Genomic DNA, 20,434 nt, shown 5'->3' with positions numbered 1-20,434 from the left:
CGGCTACTCGTGTTTCCTGGGGCACGCCATCCCGAGACTGGAGCAAGAGTCTCCCCAAATTTGGGGTTCTTTCAGTATAAATATCCAGTAACAAAAAAATTCAGACGTATCTGAATTACACCAGACTTCACAACAGAGACTCTAAAGGTCAGAAAATCTTGGGCAGATGTAATGCAGACGCAGGCTCCTATATCCAGCATAATCCTCAACCACCATAAATGGAGAAACCAAGATATTTCTTGTCAAAACCAAATTTAATGAATAATTTTTTTTCCGGAGCGGAGGACCGAGCCAAGGGCCTTGAGCTTGCCAGGCAAGCGTTCTACCACTCAGCTAAATACCCAACCCTACAAAACCAAATATAAACAATACTTTTCTCTAAGAAAGCACAACAGAGGATAATAGGAGGAAAACTCCAAGACAATGAGCTAAACTATAACCAAGAAAAACCAAGAAATTAATCATCTCTCAATAATTTCAAAAAAGAGAAGCACACAAACATAATTTCACCTACAACCAGAAAAAGAAGAAAATGCAGCAATCATTGGCTTTAATATCTGATCAGATCGTCTTTCCCTAATCCCCAAGCTCCTAGGGGCCAAACTGCCAGCCAAAGTGTATGCAAGGATGCTCTATGGTTAAAGGTGAGGCCTATTGCCCCACCAAACACAGATCCTAGAGGAGTGAGGTGGGGATGGATATGTGTGGGTGCAGGAGCACTGTCACATAGGCAAAGCTGAGCAGAAATGGAATGTAAGGTATGATGAGGGGAGTGTGGAAAGTAGGACAATATTTGAAATGTAAATAAATAAAATAACCGATTAATAATAAATAGCCAAAAACAAAATAACAAGTAAAAAGGTAAATAAAAATTAAACCAAACCAACCAAACAAACAAACAAAAATCCCTGTAGTGTATTGGCCTAATGCTGCTTGTATTTTAATGCTAATTTGTAGAACTCAAGACTGGTTAACCCCAAATAACTGACCCTGCTCCCAGTTAACTGTGATTATAAAGAAGCCAACAGCCAACAGCAGCACAGCAGAGAGATGGGGGAGGTGAGCTTTGAGGGCTTTGCTAGAGAGGATCATGAGGAGGGAAGAAGGAAGAAGAAGCTGCCAGAGAATAAAGGAAGAACATGTGTGATGAAGAGGAGAGAGGAAGAGGACAGCAGCCATGGTTAAGGGAGAGGAGTGCCTGGTCCTGAGGGCTGTCCAAGGGGAACAAAGAGCAGCCAAGATGCTACACAGTAGTAAGAGCAGCTCTCAGGCGAGCAGAGATCAGCAGAGACCCCAGACCAATAAGCTACGCAAGCATAACTCCATCCAAACTCCCTCTCAATATCCGTGTCCTCCATGGGCCTGGCCTTAGCGTGTGTCCTGTGTCAGCACATGTGTCTGTCTCAGCTGACATCACTCTGCCCATCAGCCCGAGTCCAAGGAAACAGTGAGAAACTACACAGCCCACCAGAAGGGTTTTTGCTGTGGTTCTATGAAGTCCCAACAAATGAAGCTCAATTACAGAATGCAAGGCAGACCAATGCATGTGTGTCCTTAGTGCAGAACCCTTCATCACGTGTCCCTTCACATGCGTGCTTTAGCAGAACATCCTTTTACCTGTGTCTGCTTCAGTGAAACGTTCCTTCACACATCTGCCTTAGCCTTTCACCTGTGTCCACTTCAGGGAACCACTCCTTCAGGTGTAGAATTTCTCAAGATTAGCAAACCGCATACAGAACATTCAGAACAAAGCAAGGTGTGTGGTCAGCATGTCCTTGAGCCAAGTCCCTTCTCCTCGTCAGTGACGGCAGGCGTGTTACAGCAACAATATGAAATGGCTGGCAGACATGGAACAAAATGGCAAAGGCATTCTGGGGGATGTCAGACCATACCAGCCAGCAGGTCAACTGAATTTTTAAGTTTTGATGTTACAAGTGAATATACTTGACCTTCAAACACTGAGAGAGCCCATTATAATATGAACTATATGAACTAGGTCAAGACCACCTCTAGGGCAAAGGCCCTCAGCCTGGGGGTCGTGACCCACACAGGGTCTCCTATCAGATAGTTTACACTACAATAAAGATTCATTACAGTAGCAAATTTACAGTTGTGAAGTAGCGACAAAATAATTTTGTAGTTGGGGTCACCACAGCATGAGGAACTGTTCTAAAGGGTTGAGGCCATATGAAGGTTGAGAAACACTGCTCTAGGAAATTATGTTTTCTTTCTCTTTCATATTTTTCAGACAGAATCTCAAATTGTAGCCAAGATTGGCTTGGCTTGGAACATGTGTGTAGTTCATGCTGGCATCAGACTTATGGCAATTCTCCTGCTTCAGCCTCCTACTCAGGAGCCTACCAGGGTGAGATCACAACCACGGGTAATGTGATTGCTGTTCTTGGCTGTCAACTTGAGTGTACCTGGAATTAAATAATGCCAAATGGCTTGATGCCCAAGGGGGAGATCTTTCTCTCTCTCTCTCTCTCTCTCTCTCTCTCTCTCTGTCTCTCTCTCTCTCTGTCTCTCTCTCTCTTACTCTCTCTCCTTCCTTCTTTCTGTTTTCCTCTCTTCAACCCCCTCCTCTTGGTCCTCCTCCTCTTCTTTGTTTTTTTTTGAGACAGGGTTTCCCTGTGTAGCTCTGGCTGTCCTGGAATTCATTTTGTAGACCAGGCTGGCCTTGAACTCAGAGATCCACCTGCCTCTACCTCCTGGATGCTGAGGCTAAAGGCATAAGCACCATTGTATTTTTTTTCTTAATTAAATTTTCTGAAGCAAGAAGACCTACTTGTAATCCAAATCTTGGAGATCAGAAGATAAATCTTTAATTCAGATCTTTTGAGATGGAAAGGCCCACCTCTAATGTGGACCACACCTTCTTTTTTCTTTTTATTTTTTTCATCTTTATTAACTTGAGTATTTCTTATTTACATTTCGATTGTTATTCCCCTTCCCGATTTCCAGGCCAACATCCCTCAACCCTTTCCCCTCCCCTTCTATTTGTGTGTTCCCCTCCCCATCCTTCCCCCATTACCGCCCTCCCCCCAACAATCATGTTCACTGGGGGTTCAGTCTTGGCAGGACCAAGGGTTTCCCCTTCCACTGGTGCTCTTACTAGGCTATTCATTGGTACGTATGAACTTGGAGTCCAGGGTCAGTCCATGTATAGTCTTTGGGTAGTGGCTTAGTCCCTGGAAGCTCTGGTTGGTTGGAATTGTTGTTCGTATGGGGTCTTAACCCCCTTCAAGCTCTTCCAGTCCTTTCTCTGATTACTTCAACGGGGGCCCGGTTCTCAGATCAGTGGTTTAATGATGGCATTCAGCTACATATTTGCCGTATTCTGGCTGTGTCTCTCAGGAGAGATCTACATCCAGTTCCTGTCGGCTTGCACTTCTTTGCTTCATCCATCTTATCTAATATCTGTATAGGTATGGGCCACATGTGGGGCAGGCTCTGAATGGGTGTTCCTTCTGCCTCTGTTCTAAACTTTGCCTCCCTATTCCCTGCCAAGGGTATTCTTGTTCCCCTTTTAAAGAAGGAGTAAAGCATTCCATTTTGGTCATCCTTCTTGATTTTCATGTGTTCTGTGCATCTGGGGTAATTCAAGCATTTGTGCTAATATCCACTTATCAATGAGTGCATACCATGTGTGCTTTTCTGTGATTGGGTTACCTCACTCAGGATGATATTTTCCAGTTCCATCCATTTGCCTATGAATTTCATAAAGTCATTGTTTTTGATAGCTGAGTAATATTCCATTGTGTAGATGTACCACATTTTCTGTATCCATTCCTCTGTTGAAGGGCATCTGGGTTCTTTCCAGCTTCTAGCTATTATAAATAAGGCTGCTATGAACATAGTGGAGCATGTGTCTTTGTTATATGTTGGGGCATCTTTTGGTTATATGCCCAAGAGAGGTATAGCTGGATCCTCAGGTAGTTCAATGTCCAATTTTCTGAGGAATCTCCAGACTGATTTCCAGAATGGTTGTACCAGTCTGCAATCCCACCAACAATGGAGGAGTGTTCCTCTTTCTCCACATCCTTGCCAGCATTTGCTGTCACCTTAGTTTTTGATCTTAGCCATTCTGACTGGTGTGAGGTGAAATCTCAGGGTTGTTTTGATTTGCATTTCCCTTGTGTCTAAAGATGTTGAACATTTCTTTCGGTGTTTCTCAGCCATTCGGCATTCCTCAGCTGTGAATTCTTTGTTTAGCTCTGAGCCCCATTTTTTAAATAGTGTTATTTGTCTCCGTGAGGTCTAACTTCTTGAGTTCTTTGTATATTTTGGATATAAGCCCTCTATCTGTTGTAGGATTGGTAAAGATCTTTACCCAATCCATTGGTTGTTGTTTAGACCACACCTTCTGCTGGCTCATATCAAGGACATGGAAGAAGGAAGTTTGCTTTATTAATTCGCCTACTTCTTCAGGATTACTGCATGTACTGAAGACCAGCTTAAATATCCAGCCTTATGGACAAAACCGTTGGAGTCCAGGGGTTGCCCCATAAACCACACAAACTCTGACCTCACTTAGACAGGGATGGTTTATTGAATGCCCACCCTAAGACTGATCATCAGAGACATAGCTGAGAATTTGTCAGGCTACGACCCTGGACATTTTTCTATGTCAGTTTATAAAGACTAAAACTGTGAGGTCATAGGCAGGTGCTGGAAGGGCTGTCTGGTTGTCAGCCCTGACTCAAGCCATTTTAGACAACAAAGGTTCATACTGACTTTTTATCTGTTTAAAGATTTATTTATTTATATATAAGTACACTGTAGCTGTCTGCAGACACACCAGAAGAGGGCATCAGGTCTCATTACAGATGGTTGTGAGCCACCACGTGGTTGCTGGGATTTGAACTCAGGACCTCCGGAAGAGCAGTCAGTGCTCTTAACCATGGAGCCATCACTGCAGCCCTCATATTGACCTTTAATTTTATTGGTCCTACATGAAGCTTATAATTATGAAATTTAAGATTAAGAAACCTCACAACATAAAGAACTTCCTTCCAGTGGTTCCGGAATGGGTGGGTGGGGGAGCACCCTCGAGGAGGCTGGGGAAGGGGGTGGAATGCAGGGTTATTGTAGGGGAAACTGGAAAGGGGGTTAACATTTGAAATGCAAATAAACAAAATAACCAATAAAAAAAAACATACACAAGTTATGTGATCATTCCTGACCCTGCTCTGAGTTAAATTATTTTCAGACAATCATGACAGACAGACATAGTACAGCAAGAATATGAACTATCTGGCAGGCATGGAACAAAATGGCTACAGCTATGCTAGGGGGATTGGCTTCAACAGGGGCAACTACTGCAATTTGGACCTTCCATTCCTTGTTGAATTAGCTGTACCACAGCCTATACACCATTCTAATAAATTTTCTTTCTCTATATACAGTCATTCTAGGAGGGATGATTGGTTATGCATTGTTAAATGCAATGCTGATCATTAAACCCCATCACTTCCACAGCAATATGTAAGTTACTGAACAACTGAACAAAAATTAAAATTTACTGCATTTATTGCGTGTGTCAGCAGGCATAGGGAACACTTGGCTGCTTACATCTCTTGGTCTCTATAGAGTAGTGGGAGAACTGAGACCCACTGAGGAGGTCTCTTAAGCATAGACCAAACTCCTTGCAGTGACACTGGATTCCAGGCTTGTTGTCCTGTTTAGGCCTCATTGTGGTCTATGTACATACACTCTATGCATTCTCCCCATGCAGGTTCACATGGACTGAATTCAGAAAGGTGGGGATGGCAGAAAGATGCATGGTTAAATAGCCCACCAGGTTCACATTGTATCAGCTTGATTTAATCTAAGGACAAAGAAGTGGAGTTTCTCTGATGGCTTTCTTCTAAACCCTTGAAAGGATCACTGGGGTTTGACCTCAGTACTTCATACTTCTTGCTGGGTCAGCGAAACTCAAGGAAACTTGAGATTGCCATAGGCACAGTATTATGCTAGATATACTGAGTAGGTGATACTAAGATGTTCAGATGGTCATACCCATTTGCATGAGTTCTTAATGTACACCTAAGGTAAGAGAGATCAAGGTCTTCAGAATAGGAAGATCATTTCCAGTTCTTTTCTACAGTTCCAGTCTGAAAGACTGGTAGGGAGAGAATGGTAGATAATCGAGAATTGGTGGATGATGCTTTGAATGCAGGGTGGGTTTCTGTGCTGGTTTAGACAGGGTCTCAAGTATCCCATGTTGCCCTCTTCCTAGCTGGCCAGGTTCACTTTGAGCTCAGATAAACCTGCTTCTACTTTCCAGTAGACAGTCTTACAAGAGTGGCCTCCAGGGACTGTGAGGACAGCATTAGCCTTTGACAGTTGAGGTGTGTAACCCACAACTATAGTTTTGTTATAGCCACTTTGTTCCATGTCTACCAGCTATTTCAGATTTTTGCTGTCTATGCCTGACAATCACGGACACAGAAAAATAACCTGATAGAGAGCAAGGACATGGTGATCACATCCTTTCCTGTTCTGTATGTTCTGGATGAGGCTTGTTAAAATTCCAATATTGCAGAAAGCTTTATATAGGACCCATCACATTAAGCATCACTGTGCACTGTTCTATCTAAAATGGCCTAATCAGAACTGACCACCAGATCACACTTCCTGCAATCCTCATATGAGAAGCTTGAGCTTTTTTTTTTTGACTTTTTTCTTTCTTTCTTATTTGTTGCTGTATAAGTTGAGAGGAAGATATTTGGGGCCATGGATCTGCCCCCAAAATCTGGGGTATGGATCTGATCAATCAGTGTTGGTGTGTGCACTCAATACAGTATCCATTTTTTTACTGTGACAGATACTTTTGTGTTTGTGGGGAAGCCCATGACCCAGAGCACAAGTGCTGGGTCCTTGCTCTATCCACGTAGTGATGTGTATAGCCTCGTCCTACACCTTTATCTGCACCCCCTATATCTCTTGACTATTTTATTTTTTTGATAGAAGGCCTGTCAGCAGTGCTCCTTTGGCGACATTAGCGCAGAGATGAGAACCCCACAAGCAGCATGAGGTTCCCTTCATTGGTGGCTCCAATATTGCACTTTCCTCTGCCAACTGGTCTCCACACTGTTCCTAGCACCATAAAGACTTCAACTCTTTCAACTAAGGAATTTTCTGGCAATTGTCAATTGCTAAGCACATGACTTCATGAGTGTTCCCCTAACACACACGCATGTTGTAACCTACCATGCAGACTACTTCTTGATGTGATATAAAGCACCTGTACATAATGAGACAGGAGAACTTTTGACTGCATATTCAATCTGGTGTGAAATCTCCGGAAGTTTTAATGGCTAACATTGGTGAATGAGGACAATTTGAGTTAGGATGAGACATTTTGGGGCAAGATATGGAAGGAAACATTCATTTAGATGCATAAGAATTACTAAGGTTTTTATAATCAAGCCTTGAGGAAAATTTGGCTTTGGAAGCAGGAGATGCTCAGTGGCTCTGCCCCAGGAAAGTCTCCTGGAAAGGGCACCTCAGCTTATGCTCAGTACAGGGAGAACATTACCAGGGAGGCAAAGTCTGCTCCCCATGACATCAGCTGTCCCTTCTTGGACATTCTATTGTCTCCTAGAGAGTTCTGGCATCCTCTGTGATGTCACCAGTGTTGTAGTGACGACCAGTGCCCTAGTTTCTCTCAGTCTGAGTCTGGCGGTTACAAGCTAAGACATGTTTTCCCGTCTTCGCAAGCATTTTCGGAGGGGGAATGTCGATTCTGGAGAGACTAAAGTGAAGGAGTCTAGCCTTTCGTCTCAAAGTAATGATGGACAAAGACAGCACTTCTGGGGAATGTTGAGTAAGTTCTGGGCAGTGTATTTTGAGCTTCCTGCCAGGGGGGCTGCAGGCTTAAGCTGACCTTTCTAGCAATGGGCCACAACAACTGGAGCATCTGAAAAGGAATTGAATTTCCATGAATATCACAATTCCTGAAAGTCAGGATTTCAGAACTTTAGTTTCCCCATCCCCACTGGGAGGATATGGTAAGGCCAATGCTATTATTCTGTGAACTTCTGGTCTTTACTTTTACAGTGCATTTGTTATGTTACATTGTATAATAACACCATCAGGAGTCATGGAGGGTCCTCCTTTTCTGTGTTAGACAGGGCAGCAATGTACTTCACTATCATTGCTTCTTTAAATACAGTGGATATCTGACAGTAGGAACAGGGGGAGAATTGTGCTCCAGGCAATAACCTTATGTTCTTAGACCTCCTCTGATTTCTTCTAACTGGCAGGGTCATCGTTAGCTTTATATATTAGAGGTTGTGTGTTACAAACATGTTTCTAAAATACCAAAAGTATTTGGAACATGTGGACCAAGATTCATCCTGTAACCTATTGGAAATTCTCGGGCATTTGGTATTTCAAATAGGGGAACTGATAAGTCTGTTGACCATGTCCTCCATGGAAATGTGTTTTTAATCCAAAGTTGTTGGCCTAGAGTATCAGGGTAGGACATCTGAGTGTCTCCAATCACTCAAGTCTTGTGGGTGGTGAATTTATCATCTGAGTTCGAACCCACAGGGGTGAGGGTCCTGAAACCAAGCTGTACCCTGTTCAGCTGATGATAATCCTGGAGAAGCCATCTCCGTGGTCCATGTAAGCACCTGATGTCCGGAATAGGGAACACCTGGCTGCTTACATCTCTTGGTCTCGATAGAGTAGTGGGAGAACTGAGATCCACTGATGAGGCCTCTTAAGCATAGACCAATCGCCTAGCAGTGACACTGGGTTCCAGGCTTGTTCTCCTGTTTAGGCCTAACTGTGGTCTATGTACACTCTATGCATTCTCCCCATGCAGGTTCACTTGTGTTCTTCTACCTACAGACGCTGGGAGAGAAACATCATCCCCTGGCACTGAACTAAGCGAGAATCAGGCCAAGAAGGAAAAGGAGAAGCTGATTAAAGAGCTGCAGCTCATTACCGAGGAGAGAAATGACCTGAGAGATCGCCTGAGGTTTCTGACAGAGAGATCCATGAAGAACGGGGATGAATCGCTCCAAATGCTCTTGTTTCATTCCTGGGTCTGCAAGGTCACCTTCTTCTTATCCTATTAAGGTTTTGGGTTCTAGAAAGCTGTGCCTCCCTAACCACCCTGTGCTAAACCTCACCTCCCATATAGAGGAGATTCAGAACCTTGACCCTTCCTGAGGAGCAAGATGGAAAATGGACTCATCTGCTTCAATTTATTGAAAAGCAGATCTTGTGGTCTGAATGAAGAATTCGGGGATAAAGTCAGGGAGAGTGAGTGTCTAGTGTGCATTTGCAAAGCCCTTGACAGCTGGTGGCTTTGCAAGATTGTAATTGCAGTGAGTTTATGGTGAGTCTCTGTACTTGCTAGGCAGGGGACTGAGTGCTGGAAGATCCAGGCAGCAGCCTGAGGGGCCTGTTCCCAAACTGTTCATCTCAATGCTTGACTAGAAGGTCTCAGGCTCAGGCCTGTTTGTTATTGTCTGTGTGTCTTGCACTCTGAGACAGCAATGGTGCATGCATTTCTCCTGGTTCTCACAGTGCTCTCTGTTTCCATATTTGTTTTTCTCTTTCTCTGATTCTGTTAACTTTTCTCTTTTTTTTGTGGGTGTGTCTCAGTCTGTGAGTCTGTGTGTGCATACATCCAAATGCATATGCACAACTTTTATATGTTTATATTTCCCTCCACACCTGGAATCTAGGGGTCTATGTCTTAGCCTGAGTATTTACCTGTAACACTTTCATGGTCATGTGAATGCTTTGTTCTGGGAGCCCCACTGTCAACAGCACAGTTCTTTGCCTATGTGGCCACGATTGTCTGTACATTTGTATTCCTTGTGCAGATTATAATTTTGTGTTGATATGTGGTCTCTTGTCAAAACAGGAGAAAAGAAATCACCGGTTTCTGGGTGTGTTGGGGTCGGGGAGCATGGAGAGGTGTGGCCTAGGCTCTTGATAGCTTAACTGGCTTGACTGCAGATTTCCTCTTGATTGAACAAAGGGAGCCAGGGAAGCCTCCATCTAGATGCTGAGATTCTGGTGTCCTGGACGCAGAAAAACACGTTTCTGAAGCTGAAGAATATCCAATATGTACAATTCAGAAGGTGTCCTTCCAGGACTGGGGTAGTACAGGACCCACCCTGAGCTCATATATTCCTAAATGCTGATGTTCATTGTATTCTATCATTTGGGACAGGCCACACTTCAGGCCAAATCCATATTATGAAGACCTGGAGAGAATGGAGGAGGCGGTCATGTCAATTCTGCACAACTTAGAGATGGAGAACACTGAGATCCATGAGAACAGCCATAAGCTGAAGAAGGAGATTACCTTCTCTAGGTAAGTCCTGGTCAGAAAGCCTATCACCTGTGGAATGGCCATTTCTGACTTTCTTTGTTCTGGATTGGACGGTCTTCAGCTCTGGTTCTATCTCTTGTGCTGTTTACACATCAGTGTGCCAGGGTCATTAGGACTCAGTTTTCAGTTCCACAAAAGACTGTTCCTCAACCCAGGATTGTCTAGGCATCTTCAGAAGGCTCTAGATAGAACAGCACTGATTGAAGTCAGCAGGTTATTAGGCTGACCTGGACCTATGGTGTCATACCAGGTTTTACAAAACTCAGTGTGTGGACCACATGGTTAGCATGACCTTCTCTTGGTTCTACTGACCTCCTTTGAGGGTGTTTGCCCACTACTAATTGATGTTGCCCCCATGCATTGGGCTTTCATGGATAGTTGTAGATCCATGTTCTTTTTGAGAGATGTGGACACTAATTGGTGCTCGGGCCAAACAAACAATTTATTCTTCCCGGAATTTACTCTTTGTGGTTTGTGCAGCAGCCTTATATGTATCGAAATGAATTCTATTAAGTCTTCATGGGTATCTGGGATCTGGTAGAGTTAGTGGTACTTGGGAGTAGGAATGGGGGAAAGGGCCAGCATGATCTTACTATGCAGACTATATTTCCAGAAACCTGCTCAGCCAGCTCCTGATGGAGAACACATGTAGGAAGAAGTTGGTCCCACTGAAGCAGGAGAGCAAGGAGGTACATCTTGATTGTGCACTGAACCAGAAATATTTGGTTGACTTCAACAAGAAAGATAAAGACCAGCAACGTCCAGACCCAGCATCATCTGGTAGGGTTGAGCAGCTGTGTTAGCTTAAAAATATCTGATAAAGTTTGCCAATTTGATACATCTTTGCTCTCTCCTACCACCTTTCTAATTTACACTCACAACCAGCCAACCTCCTCATGTAGTGGAATTGTTCATTGCTCTGCCTATGCACAAGTATTCTGGGAAGCCAACCACTTTTCAGAAACTGAATTATTTTGCAAGTATATTTGTCTGCTCTTTTTGAAGCTGCAGTATAGAAATGGTGACAGATTAATAACATACCTCATCATTGCATATCCACGTGATAGATTGGATGCTCTGTAGAGTTTTGAACAAGTTCTTGGTTCTTTGACAAATGACACTCTGTGGTCATGTGACTTCTTGTGTGGGAAGCACCTTTGCGGGATAAGAACAAAATGCAAATGTCAAATTAGAACTTGTCATTGGTTTTAACCTTGGTGACATATGGACATCTACTTTCTTCCTGCAACCCAATGAGGTTCCTTCCATTGCCCTGTTCTTGGTTTGCACTGGTATAAGTCTGGGTCCCATATTGGCAGCCCACATTACTTTGAGGCTCTCTGGAGATTTTGCCCTTCCCAAAGAGTAGCAACAATGATATCAGTTAAAAGGTCCATGTTGACTGTCCAATAGAACTGAGATCGTAGAAGGCAGCCTTCCGACAGCTGCCTTGCATTTCACCACCAAATCAGTGTCTGAAAAACTGCCTTCCTCTCCCAGGTCTCAGAAAGTGCAAGAGAGCTGGAATTGGACAGACACCAGTAAGAGAGCTTCCTGAAGAATAAGTTGCTTTCTCAGGAGTCCCTGATGACAAACATCCTGAACGGTAACAAATTTTTTGGATGAGTATTCTTCCTCAGAGTTAATTTGTCATTGCTTAGAGACCCTAAATTTATATAACACTAAGCCAGCCTGACTGATTGAGGTCTTACTTTCTTCTCAGAAAACAGCACTTGAGAGACAACTTGGGGGACCTCCTTTCATTATGTGTGCAAGAGGAGAAACAGCAATACATCTGTGCTTCTAAATGTTCGTTAAGATTGTGCTGTTTAGAAATATTTTTGTTATGATTTTAATTGAAATTTTCTTTTTGTTGTTTCATATTTATATGTTCTTGTTACTGTTTTTATGTTTTCAAATATTTTTAAATATTTTAATTTATTTGTTTTAATCCTGTTTTGTTGTAAAAATGAATTCCTTATGAATAAAAATTGAATTCTATCTCTTGACTCTTAAGACCATCATTCTTATTCAAGGGTTCTGTCCCCTCCTGTGGACTTAGACCTGACAGGTGGAGATGGATCTCTGCATGTTCCATGGATCCTGGGCTAATAAGTGAATTCAAAGTCACCAAGGGGTACCCAGTGTGACAGTGTCTTTTGTGTGGAAAATGTGGCTGTTTCTCGGACACACACTTTATGAAGTAATCACTGACATGCTTTACCCAATTGTTAGGGTCCATGTGGTTCTTCTGAGAGAGTAGCAGATGCTCTATCCTGTGAGTCATCACCACAGCTCCTGCAGGTGCTTTTGTCCTTCCACATCATGTACTGTATTAGGTGGACAGGATCACCTCCAATCAAATAGAGAGATCTCAGGAGATGTGTATTCACAGGAAATTTACTGAGCTGTGCATGCTCAATGTGTTAGCTTGCCAGCCATCCCTACAGGGCTCTGGTGTTACCACTCCTCATTGTGGGTCAGGATCATCCTCCAGCACCACTTAGTGTCCATATTAGAGCAGATCTTTCACCTATTATCAATGATGACCATATGTATTCTGCACATCTGACAAAATACAGAATAGAAATTAGCTTCCTGTTGGCCAGATTGGCATAATGAGTTTTTTGATTGTTAGCATGAAAATTATTTTAATCTAGGCAGTTTAGGGAAGAACCTCAAGGACACCCATAGTGAATGCAGCCTGCAGCTGTGAACACAGGTTTCTGTTGGAGAGCAGGCCTGTGCAGGCCCAGAACCTAGGTGGGACAGTTCAAGCTACCCTTTTTCCATGGCCAATCTGGGATCATATTGAGAATGTATTTTTTCCAGGTGACTGATTTCCAATTTATGGAATTGAACTAACTTACTGAGAGTGGAGGTGACTCAGAGAGTTAAAGTACACAAGGACCAATCCAGTATGTCCACAAAAGCTTGCTGTCACCCCAGGGCTTTTAAAAGCTCAGCAGCTAGAGAAGCAATGTAGTATTTGGTTATTCTCATGCTTAGGTCTAGTCATTCATTATAAGCTGACCATGACACAAAAAGAGTCATCTGTGTCACAATAGAAGCTAGTTGTAACTAGATTCACCCCCACACTATCACATCACTACCGTATTTGAGGTTCTCAGTTACTATCTAAGAACCTGGAAGAGGCCTGGGTCTTGCTACACAAACTCATAATTTATGTCTTCATGACACTGTGTGCTTTGTTCTGTTGATGCTACCATTGGCATACAATACCTTGGATACTTTGTGCTGACATCTGTCACATGAGACAATAGTTCATGCCATGCCTAACCTGCATAAACTGTCCTTAGAGTACGGTGTAGTCAGAGGGTCCTTTTTTTTCTCTCTGAATTTTCAAAATATTTCCAGTCTTCAGACAAGTCTTCAGCCATTGTCCAGTGCCTGTCTTGAGATGTCCACCTTTTCAGCTGAGTGTCTTCATCCAGGCTGCTCTGTGATTCTGTAGAATAGGGTTCCAGCCCTAGGATTTAATTCAGTGTGATTGTACTTTCCAAACATGCTCAAAGCCCTACATTCCACCATAGCCTGTGTGCTTTAGAGATAGAAAATAAAGAACCACATTGCACTTGCAATTTCTCCTCCAACAAAAGGAGAGCCTGCATAGGGCCTTTAAGTAACTCTAAGTCCCAGCTTCTGCATAACTCCCTTCATCGACTCCATTATTGGTGTATTTTCATTACTGCTCACTTTATTTTTGGTGTGCAAAGAATGTGTACCATGTCAGTAAGTGTGTGTGTGTGTGTGTGTGAGAGAGAGAGAGAGAGAGAGAGAGAGAGAGAGAGAGAGAGAGAGAGAGTTTGTGTTTGTTTGTGTTTCTGTGCAGGTGTTTGTGTATGTTCATCCATGAACTCACTATCAATTTTCATAAAATGACTTAGAAGACTGTAATGAAAACTGTTGAGGGGCATGCAGACGTGTGTTACTAGTGTCCCATGGCACCTGGCAGGTAACACTGAAATGGTGGTCTACTATAATAGAGCCTAAAAACAGGCTGTGGATGGTTTACACAGAGATTGTGACGTCATCACCACTAGAGAGAGCAGCAAAAGCTTCATTTATCACATGCTGCTGTTACCAAGATGAGGCAAAGCCTTATCCTACAGAGAGTCTGGTATGATTTGATGGCAGGAAATAAACTTAGTACTAAAATCATTCAATTACAAACAAAGAGGATAATACAAAGAGTCATAAGATTATTCTCATAAGAAAATAGATAGTATTTAAACGATGCCACTACAAAAATTAAAAAATATATATGAGGGCCACTAGGCTTTAATGCAGCCTTTCTACCAGACGTTTAATGACGACCTAATAACAATAGTGCTTCAATTATTCCTCTGATTTGAAAGAGAAGGAACATTGCCAAACCCCTTCTCTGAGTTTCTCTTTTTACCTAGAATACCTGAGTCTGTTGCTTCTTCCATTGTCACCCCAAAATAGAGCTGCAGGGCGAGTCTGTCCAGCCCCAGAGTCTTTCTGCCAGCTGACAGGGCTGGGTTTTGCTCTGCTTGCCCCTGCTCCTGCCCCCGCCCCTGCTCTTGCCCCTGCCCACGCCCCCGCCTCACACCCGCACTCGACAACGCCTCCGACCCATCCCCCCTCCCAGTCCCACCACCGCCCTCAACTCAGACCCGTCCCAACCCCCGCCCCCAGCCTGCCCTCGCCCCTACCCTGCCCCCGCCCTGACCCCCCCACACCTGTCCTCTCCTTCACCACCCCCCCCCCCCCCGGCCTCCGCCCTCGCCGCCGCTGCTTGCGTTGCTACCATTCCGTCTTCGACTCCCCTGTCGACCCCACCGCCACTGCTGCTACCTTCTCCCACTTCTTCAGCCCAAGACTTTTGAGATCCCGGCTTGCAGCGCTCTGCACTAGGAGGCTAATGGAGGTGAGGAGAGCCTAAGGGACAGACCCCAGGCCTGGCCCCAGAGACTTGTGTCTCCCCCTCCCTGGAAGTGCTTTCCCGCAGTTCTCCATTCTGGGTTCATTTTGTGGGGACCCCAGCAGGTGGCAGGCTTTGCTGATCCTCAGGTGTTAGTCTGGGACAGTGGTGGGACTTATGGTTGAGGGAAGTCTTTCAGGCAAATGCAGGCTTTTCTCAAACTCTTGGACCATCTGGTGCCCTCCCTGGGGTCACAGGACCTGTGGACATTGGGAAGCCACTTTTCCCTGTCCTGTGTGACTTTCCCTGCAGAGTGAGCTCTCCTGCAGGAGATACTCTCACATGCTTCTTTAAAAGCACCTGCTCCTCAGATCCAGATCAGTTGTGAAAACAGGCTTCTCCCTGTCAGTGTGCCAGCTCCCCCTCCCAGCTCAGAGCTGCCACACCTAAGGAGCCTCCAGCCCCAGTACTGGTTGGGTCTCATGGAGGAGTTAGAGCAAAGTGCCCCTTCTGAGAAGTGACTCAGAACAGGAGGTTCCTACAACCCAATGAGGTCTCTTCCAGTTGCCCTGTTCTTGGTTTGCACTGGTATAATTCTGAGTCCCAGATTGGCAGCCTACATTGCTGTGAGGGTTGCTGGAGATTTTGCCCTGCCCACAGAACAGAAGATTCAGAAGAAAGGCCAGTTTGGCATAATGAATTCTTTTGATAGATGGCAACAAAATTATCTTAATCTAAGCAGTTTAGGGAGGAACCTCAAGAGCATCCATAGTGAATGCAGCCTGCAGCTGTGAACACACGTTTCTTTTGGAGAGCAGGCCTGTGCAAGCCCAGGACCTAGGTGGGACAGTTCAAGCTGCCCTTTTTCCATGGCCAATCTGTGTTTGTATTGAGAAAGTATTTTTTTTTTCCAGTTGACTGATTTCCAACTTATGGAATGGAACTGACTTACTCAGAGTGGGGTTGACTTAGAGAGTTAAAGTACAGAAGGAATAATCCAGATGTCCACAAAAGCTTGCTGTCACACCAGGGCTTTTAAAAGCTCAGCAGCTAGAGAAGCAATGTAGTATTTGGTTATTCTCATGCTTAGGTCTAGTCATTCATTATAAGCTGACCATGACACAAAAAGAGTCATCTGTGTCACAATAGAAACTAGTTGTAACTAGACTTATACCACATTATCACATTATTACTATATTTGAGGTTCTCAGGTATGATCTTAGAAACTAGAAGAGGCCTGGTTCTTGCTACATATAGTCATATTCTATATCTTCACAGCACTGTGTGATTTGTTCTGTTAATGCTACCATTGGCATACAATACCTAGGATATTTTGTGCTGACATCTGTGACATGAGACAATAGTTCATGTCATCCCTTACCTGAATAAACTGTCCTTAGAGTACAGTGTAGTCGGAGGGGCCTTCTTTTCCTCTGAGATAGCCAAACATTTCCAGTCTTCATACAAGTCTGTCAGCCATTGTCCAGTGCCTGTCTTGAGATGTCCACATTGTCAGCTGAGAGTCTTCATCCAGCCTGCCCTGTAATTCTGTAGAACATTAATAGGGTTCCAGCCCTAGGAATTAATTCAGTGTTCTAGTACTTGCCAAATATGCTCAAAAACTAGTTTCCACCCTAGCTCTGTGTGCTATACAGAAAGAAAATAAAGAACCCCATTGCACTTGAAGTTTAGCCTCCAACAGAAGGAGAGCCTGCACAGGGCCTTTAAATAACTCTAAGCCCCAGCTTCCCCACAACCTCGTCCATCAATTCCTTTATTGGTGTGTTTTCATTAATACTCACTTTCTTCTTTGTGTGGAAAGAATGTGCACCATGTCAGTAAAGTGTGTGTGTGCGTTTGTGTTTGTGCATGTTCATCCATGAACTCACTATAAATTTTCATAAAATCACTCAGAAGTCCCTAGTGAAAACTGTCGAGGTGCAGGCAGACTCATGTTACTACTGTCTCATGGCACCTTGCAGGGAGCACTGAAATCGTGGGCTACTTTAATACAGTCTAAAACGAGGCTGTGCATGGTTTTCAGTGAAATTGTGACGTCGTCCCCACTACAGAGAGCAGCAAAAGCTTCATGTATCACATGCTGCTGTTACCAAGGTGAGGCAAAGCCTCATCCCATAGAGAGTCTGGTAGGATTTGATGGCAGGAAATAAACTCAGAACTAAAATCAATCAATTACAAACAAAGAGAATGATACAAAGAGCCAAGCAAAGCAAGAGCTGGCTTTTTTTTTTTTTTTGAGAAGATCCACAAGACAGACAAACCACAGAGCCTATATCTAAAGTACCAAATCAGAAATGAAAAGGGGGATATAACAAAGGACACTGAGTGAATTCAACAATCATTAGGGCTTACTTCAGAGGCCTTTACTACAGAAAAGTGAAAAATCTATTTGATACTGGTGATTTTTCTAACAGATAACAAATACCAAGTTAAATACAGATCTGGGAAGGTAATGAATAATTCCCATAAGAAAATAGATACAGTCATTAAAGGCTGCCACTCCAAAAATTAAAAATAATAATAATCAGGGCCACATGGCTTTAATGCATCCTTTCTACCAGACTTTTAATGAAGACCCAATAACAATAGTGCTTCAATTATTCCACTGAATTGAAAGAGAAGGAACATTGCCAAACTCCTTCCCTGAGTTTCTCCTTTTACCTAGAATTCCTGAGTCTGTTGCTTCTTCCATTGTCACCCCATCAATAGAACCATTTAAAATGGGATGTAATCGATGTCTGGAGCCTCATTCTTTCCCTTGACCTCCATGCGGTGTCCAGAAGGCATGCCTGTTCTCATGGACATGGACTCATCTCTTTTTGCTGCAGCAAGAAGAAAGCCAGCAGAGGAGGCAGGAGCTTACAAAGAATCAGTAGGATTTCTAGAAAAGAAGCCATCCAGATGTCCATTCTCAGAAAACCTCTGGCTTGCTCTCATGTGACTGGGTCCTCAGACACCAGCAGCCTTAGATGAGACCAAGGAAAGCTGTGCAGAGTCCTGGGTCCCCAGGTTCTTGACCTCCTGAGTGACAGCTATAGACACATCCTCCAGGGAATCCTTACAGCTGGTGACATCTGGACAAAGTGAACCAGATGCCAAAATGAGACATGGGAGAGAAATCCTAGACTGTTTGGAAGGAATCAGTCTCTGCTTTTGCTTTTGTCTCTGTGTGCCCTGCTGCTATGATGTTCATGGGGAGCTCTCATGCCAGTGGGTCTCCTCCTAATGTGTTTGTTGTTGCAGATGTCCTGGATGTTCTGGACCCCATCAGAACTCAGCCCGTGCTCAGTCACGGAGGTCAGCACCTTCCTGTCCAACAGGTCATGAGACCTGAGACAATTGAGGTAACGGCAGTTGGCCTGGGTGAAGTGCTCACAGACTTGGACTCTCTTGCATGGCTGTGGCTTCAAGCAGATCTGTTTGTGGCTGTCTCCTTTGTAGTAACTTTTGCAGGAGAAAAGAATCCCCCTGTACCAGGAAGAAGGCCGGCTCCTCTTGGTTAAGCCCAGAAAGCTCATGATTCTTCAGGACCTGGAAGCTCTGTTCCTAAAAACTTGGTGTGGATATTTGCAGAGGTTTCTCTGGGATTTTGCATAATGACTCTGTCCCAGAAGTTTGAGCTTGCAGAGGCTTGGGCAATCTGTAGCATGGTCCCTGGATGCACTTGAGATTGAAGCCACAGGCTTCAGTAGTAGCCGCCACCTACAGCATGATCCCTGCCTGATCTCCAGTCTCCAATAGGAATAAGCAGTCTTGCCCAGCAGCTCATAGAGCTCTGCCTCTGGAGCCTGATCCTACTCTGCAGTTCCTTTAAGGTCATGCATCCCCTGTGGGTCCACAGGATCTTGGTGATGAAACAGTCTGCCCCAGGATCCCCCATGGTGCACTATGGCTGCAGCTGCTCAGGCTTGTGAGCTGGACTCTGCTTTGTGGAGAAAGGAAACTGGAAAAGGGGATAACACATGAAATGGAAATGAAGAAAATAACCAGTAAAAATTAAAAGAATTAAAGTCATCATCTCAGGAGAATGAGTGGGAAGCCAGGTCCTTAAGCAGGCAGGTTCTCCACAACAATGCATGCTGGGTTCAAGACTGGACATGAGGTGCCCTGAGCTTGGGACTGCCAGGCTCCTACTGGGAAGAGAGCTTTCTTCTTCATTTCTGTAAGTCTCTCTAGTTTTCTTTTAAGGCTTTCATCTCATCATTGACTTTCCCAATGACCTTTTATGACAAGCCATTATGGTTAACAAGAATTAAGTAAAGGCTCATTGAGCTGGTGGTAGTTGGAGGTCTGGGGGAAGCCCTGGACAGAGAGATCTTGCCTACCAGGGGTGGGATGTGCATGGTGGGAGGGACTAGTGGAGTGTCATTGGCCTCAGTATGCACAGGCTTGGGGCTGGTGCCTGGCTGCCTGGTGCGCCTCTGTGGCTACTTGGCCTGGGTCCCACCGCAGATGCCCATGGTGGTTGCTGGCCAGTTGTGCTTGCTCTACCTGTCCTCGGGGCTTCTGGCGGGGCTGACCACAGCCTTGAACATGGACAACCGTGGACAAAGTGGGCCAGAAATCGGAGGATCATGGGAGCATCTTCAACTTCCCCCTCCCCAAGCACTGGCAGTTGCAGCTGGAGGACAAGCCACTGTGAGTTTCCCCACATCCAGGCAGGTGTTCTGCACCACCAGGAGAGCAAGGGCAAGCACTGCTGCCACCAGTCCCACATGCGCAAGGCCTATTTGCTGACTGGCAGGGCTTCACTTTGCTCTGCCTGGCTCTGCTTTGCCTTGCTCTGCCCTGTGGGCTCTCACTTCTTTGGCCAAAGACTGTTGAGATCCCGGCTTGCCTCACCTTTCTTTTTTTTTTTTTTTTTTTTTTTTTTTTTATTAACTTGAGTATTTCTTATATACATTTCGAGTGTTATTCCCTTTCCCGGTTTCCGGGCAAACATCCCCCTCCCCCCTCCTCTTCCTTATGGGTGTTCCCCTCCCAACCCTCCCCCCATTGCCGCCCTCCCCCCATAGACTAGTTCACTGGGGGTTCAGTCTTAGCAGGACCCAGGGCTTCCCCTTCCACTGGTGCTCTTACTAGGATATTCATTGCTACCTATGGGGTCAGAGTCCAGGGTCAGTCCATGTATAGTCTTTAGG

General features: G+C 44.5%; 1 protein-coding gene, 1 long non-coding RNA gene and 1 pseudogene across 3 annotated transcripts in view; 1 reads left to right on the top strand and 2 right to left on the bottom strand.

Moving 5' to 3' along the window:
* Nucleotides 1-7,280: 7,280 nt before the first annotated feature.
* Nucleotides 7,281-20,434, bottom strand: part of LOC147999263 (uncharacterized) — a 28,263-nt gene continuing 15,109 nt past the window's right edge. Inside the window, exons 3-6 of one of the 2 annotated variants that reach the window (XR_015643918.1) lie at nucleotides 16,654-16,766; nucleotides 13,665-13,832; nucleotides 11,405-11,518; nucleotides 7,281-7,924 (exon numbers count right to left, since the gene is read on the bottom strand). This is a non-coding gene — a long non-coding RNA (uncharacterized LOC147999263). Of the gene's footprint in view, nucleotides 7,925-11,404; nucleotides 11,519-13,664; nucleotides 13,854-15,205; nucleotides 15,363-16,653; nucleotides 16,767-20,434 lie in introns of those variants that run through there. The other variant, XR_015643917.1, reaches the window with a different exon arrangement.
* On the top strand, nucleotides 8,694-12,363 carry LOC147999265 (uncharacterized). Its single transcript, XM_087596497.1, has 5 exons — nucleotides 8,694-9,068; nucleotides 10,202-10,345; nucleotides 10,977-11,143; nucleotides 11,864-11,969; nucleotides 12,087-12,363. Exons 1-4 carry the CDS (start codon nucleotides 9,025-9,027, stop codon nucleotides 11,926-11,928), a joined length of 420 nt encoding a protein of 139 aa, XP_087452623.1. The 5' UTR covers nucleotides 8,694-9,024; the 3' UTR covers nucleotides 11,929-11,969; nucleotides 12,087-12,363.
* LOC147999264 (zinc finger CCCH-type antiviral protein 1 pseudogene) lies at nucleotides 17,887-19,173 on the bottom strand (annotated as a pseudogene).

This window comes from Rattus norvegicus, chromosome 19 (genome assembly GCF_021556685.1).
Source record: "Rattus norvegicus strain SHRSP/BbbUtx chromosome 19, alternate assembly SHRSP_T2T, whole genome shotgun sequence".
Classification (NCBI taxonomy): Eukaryota; Metazoa; Chordata; class Mammalia; order Rodentia; family Muridae; genus Rattus; species Rattus norvegicus.
Note: the sequence above shows the minus strand (reverse complement) of the source record. Positions and strands in the feature narration are given on the sequence as shown.

Excerpts from the sequence above, each read along its gene's own strand:
- LOC147999265 (XM_087596497.1), top strand. The coding sequence starts at position 9,025 with ATGAATCGCTCCAAATGCTCTTGTTTCATTCCTGGGTCTGCAAG. Across the intron at positions 9,069-10,201 it reads TTCATTCCTGGGTCTGCAAG|GCCACACTTCAGGCCAAATC; the intron begins GTCACCTTCTTC and ends CATTTGGGACAG. Across the intron at positions 11,144-11,863 it reads TCCAGACCCAGCATCATCTG|GTCTCAGAAAGTGCAAGAGA; the intron begins GTAGGGTTGAGC and ends TTCCTCTCCCAG.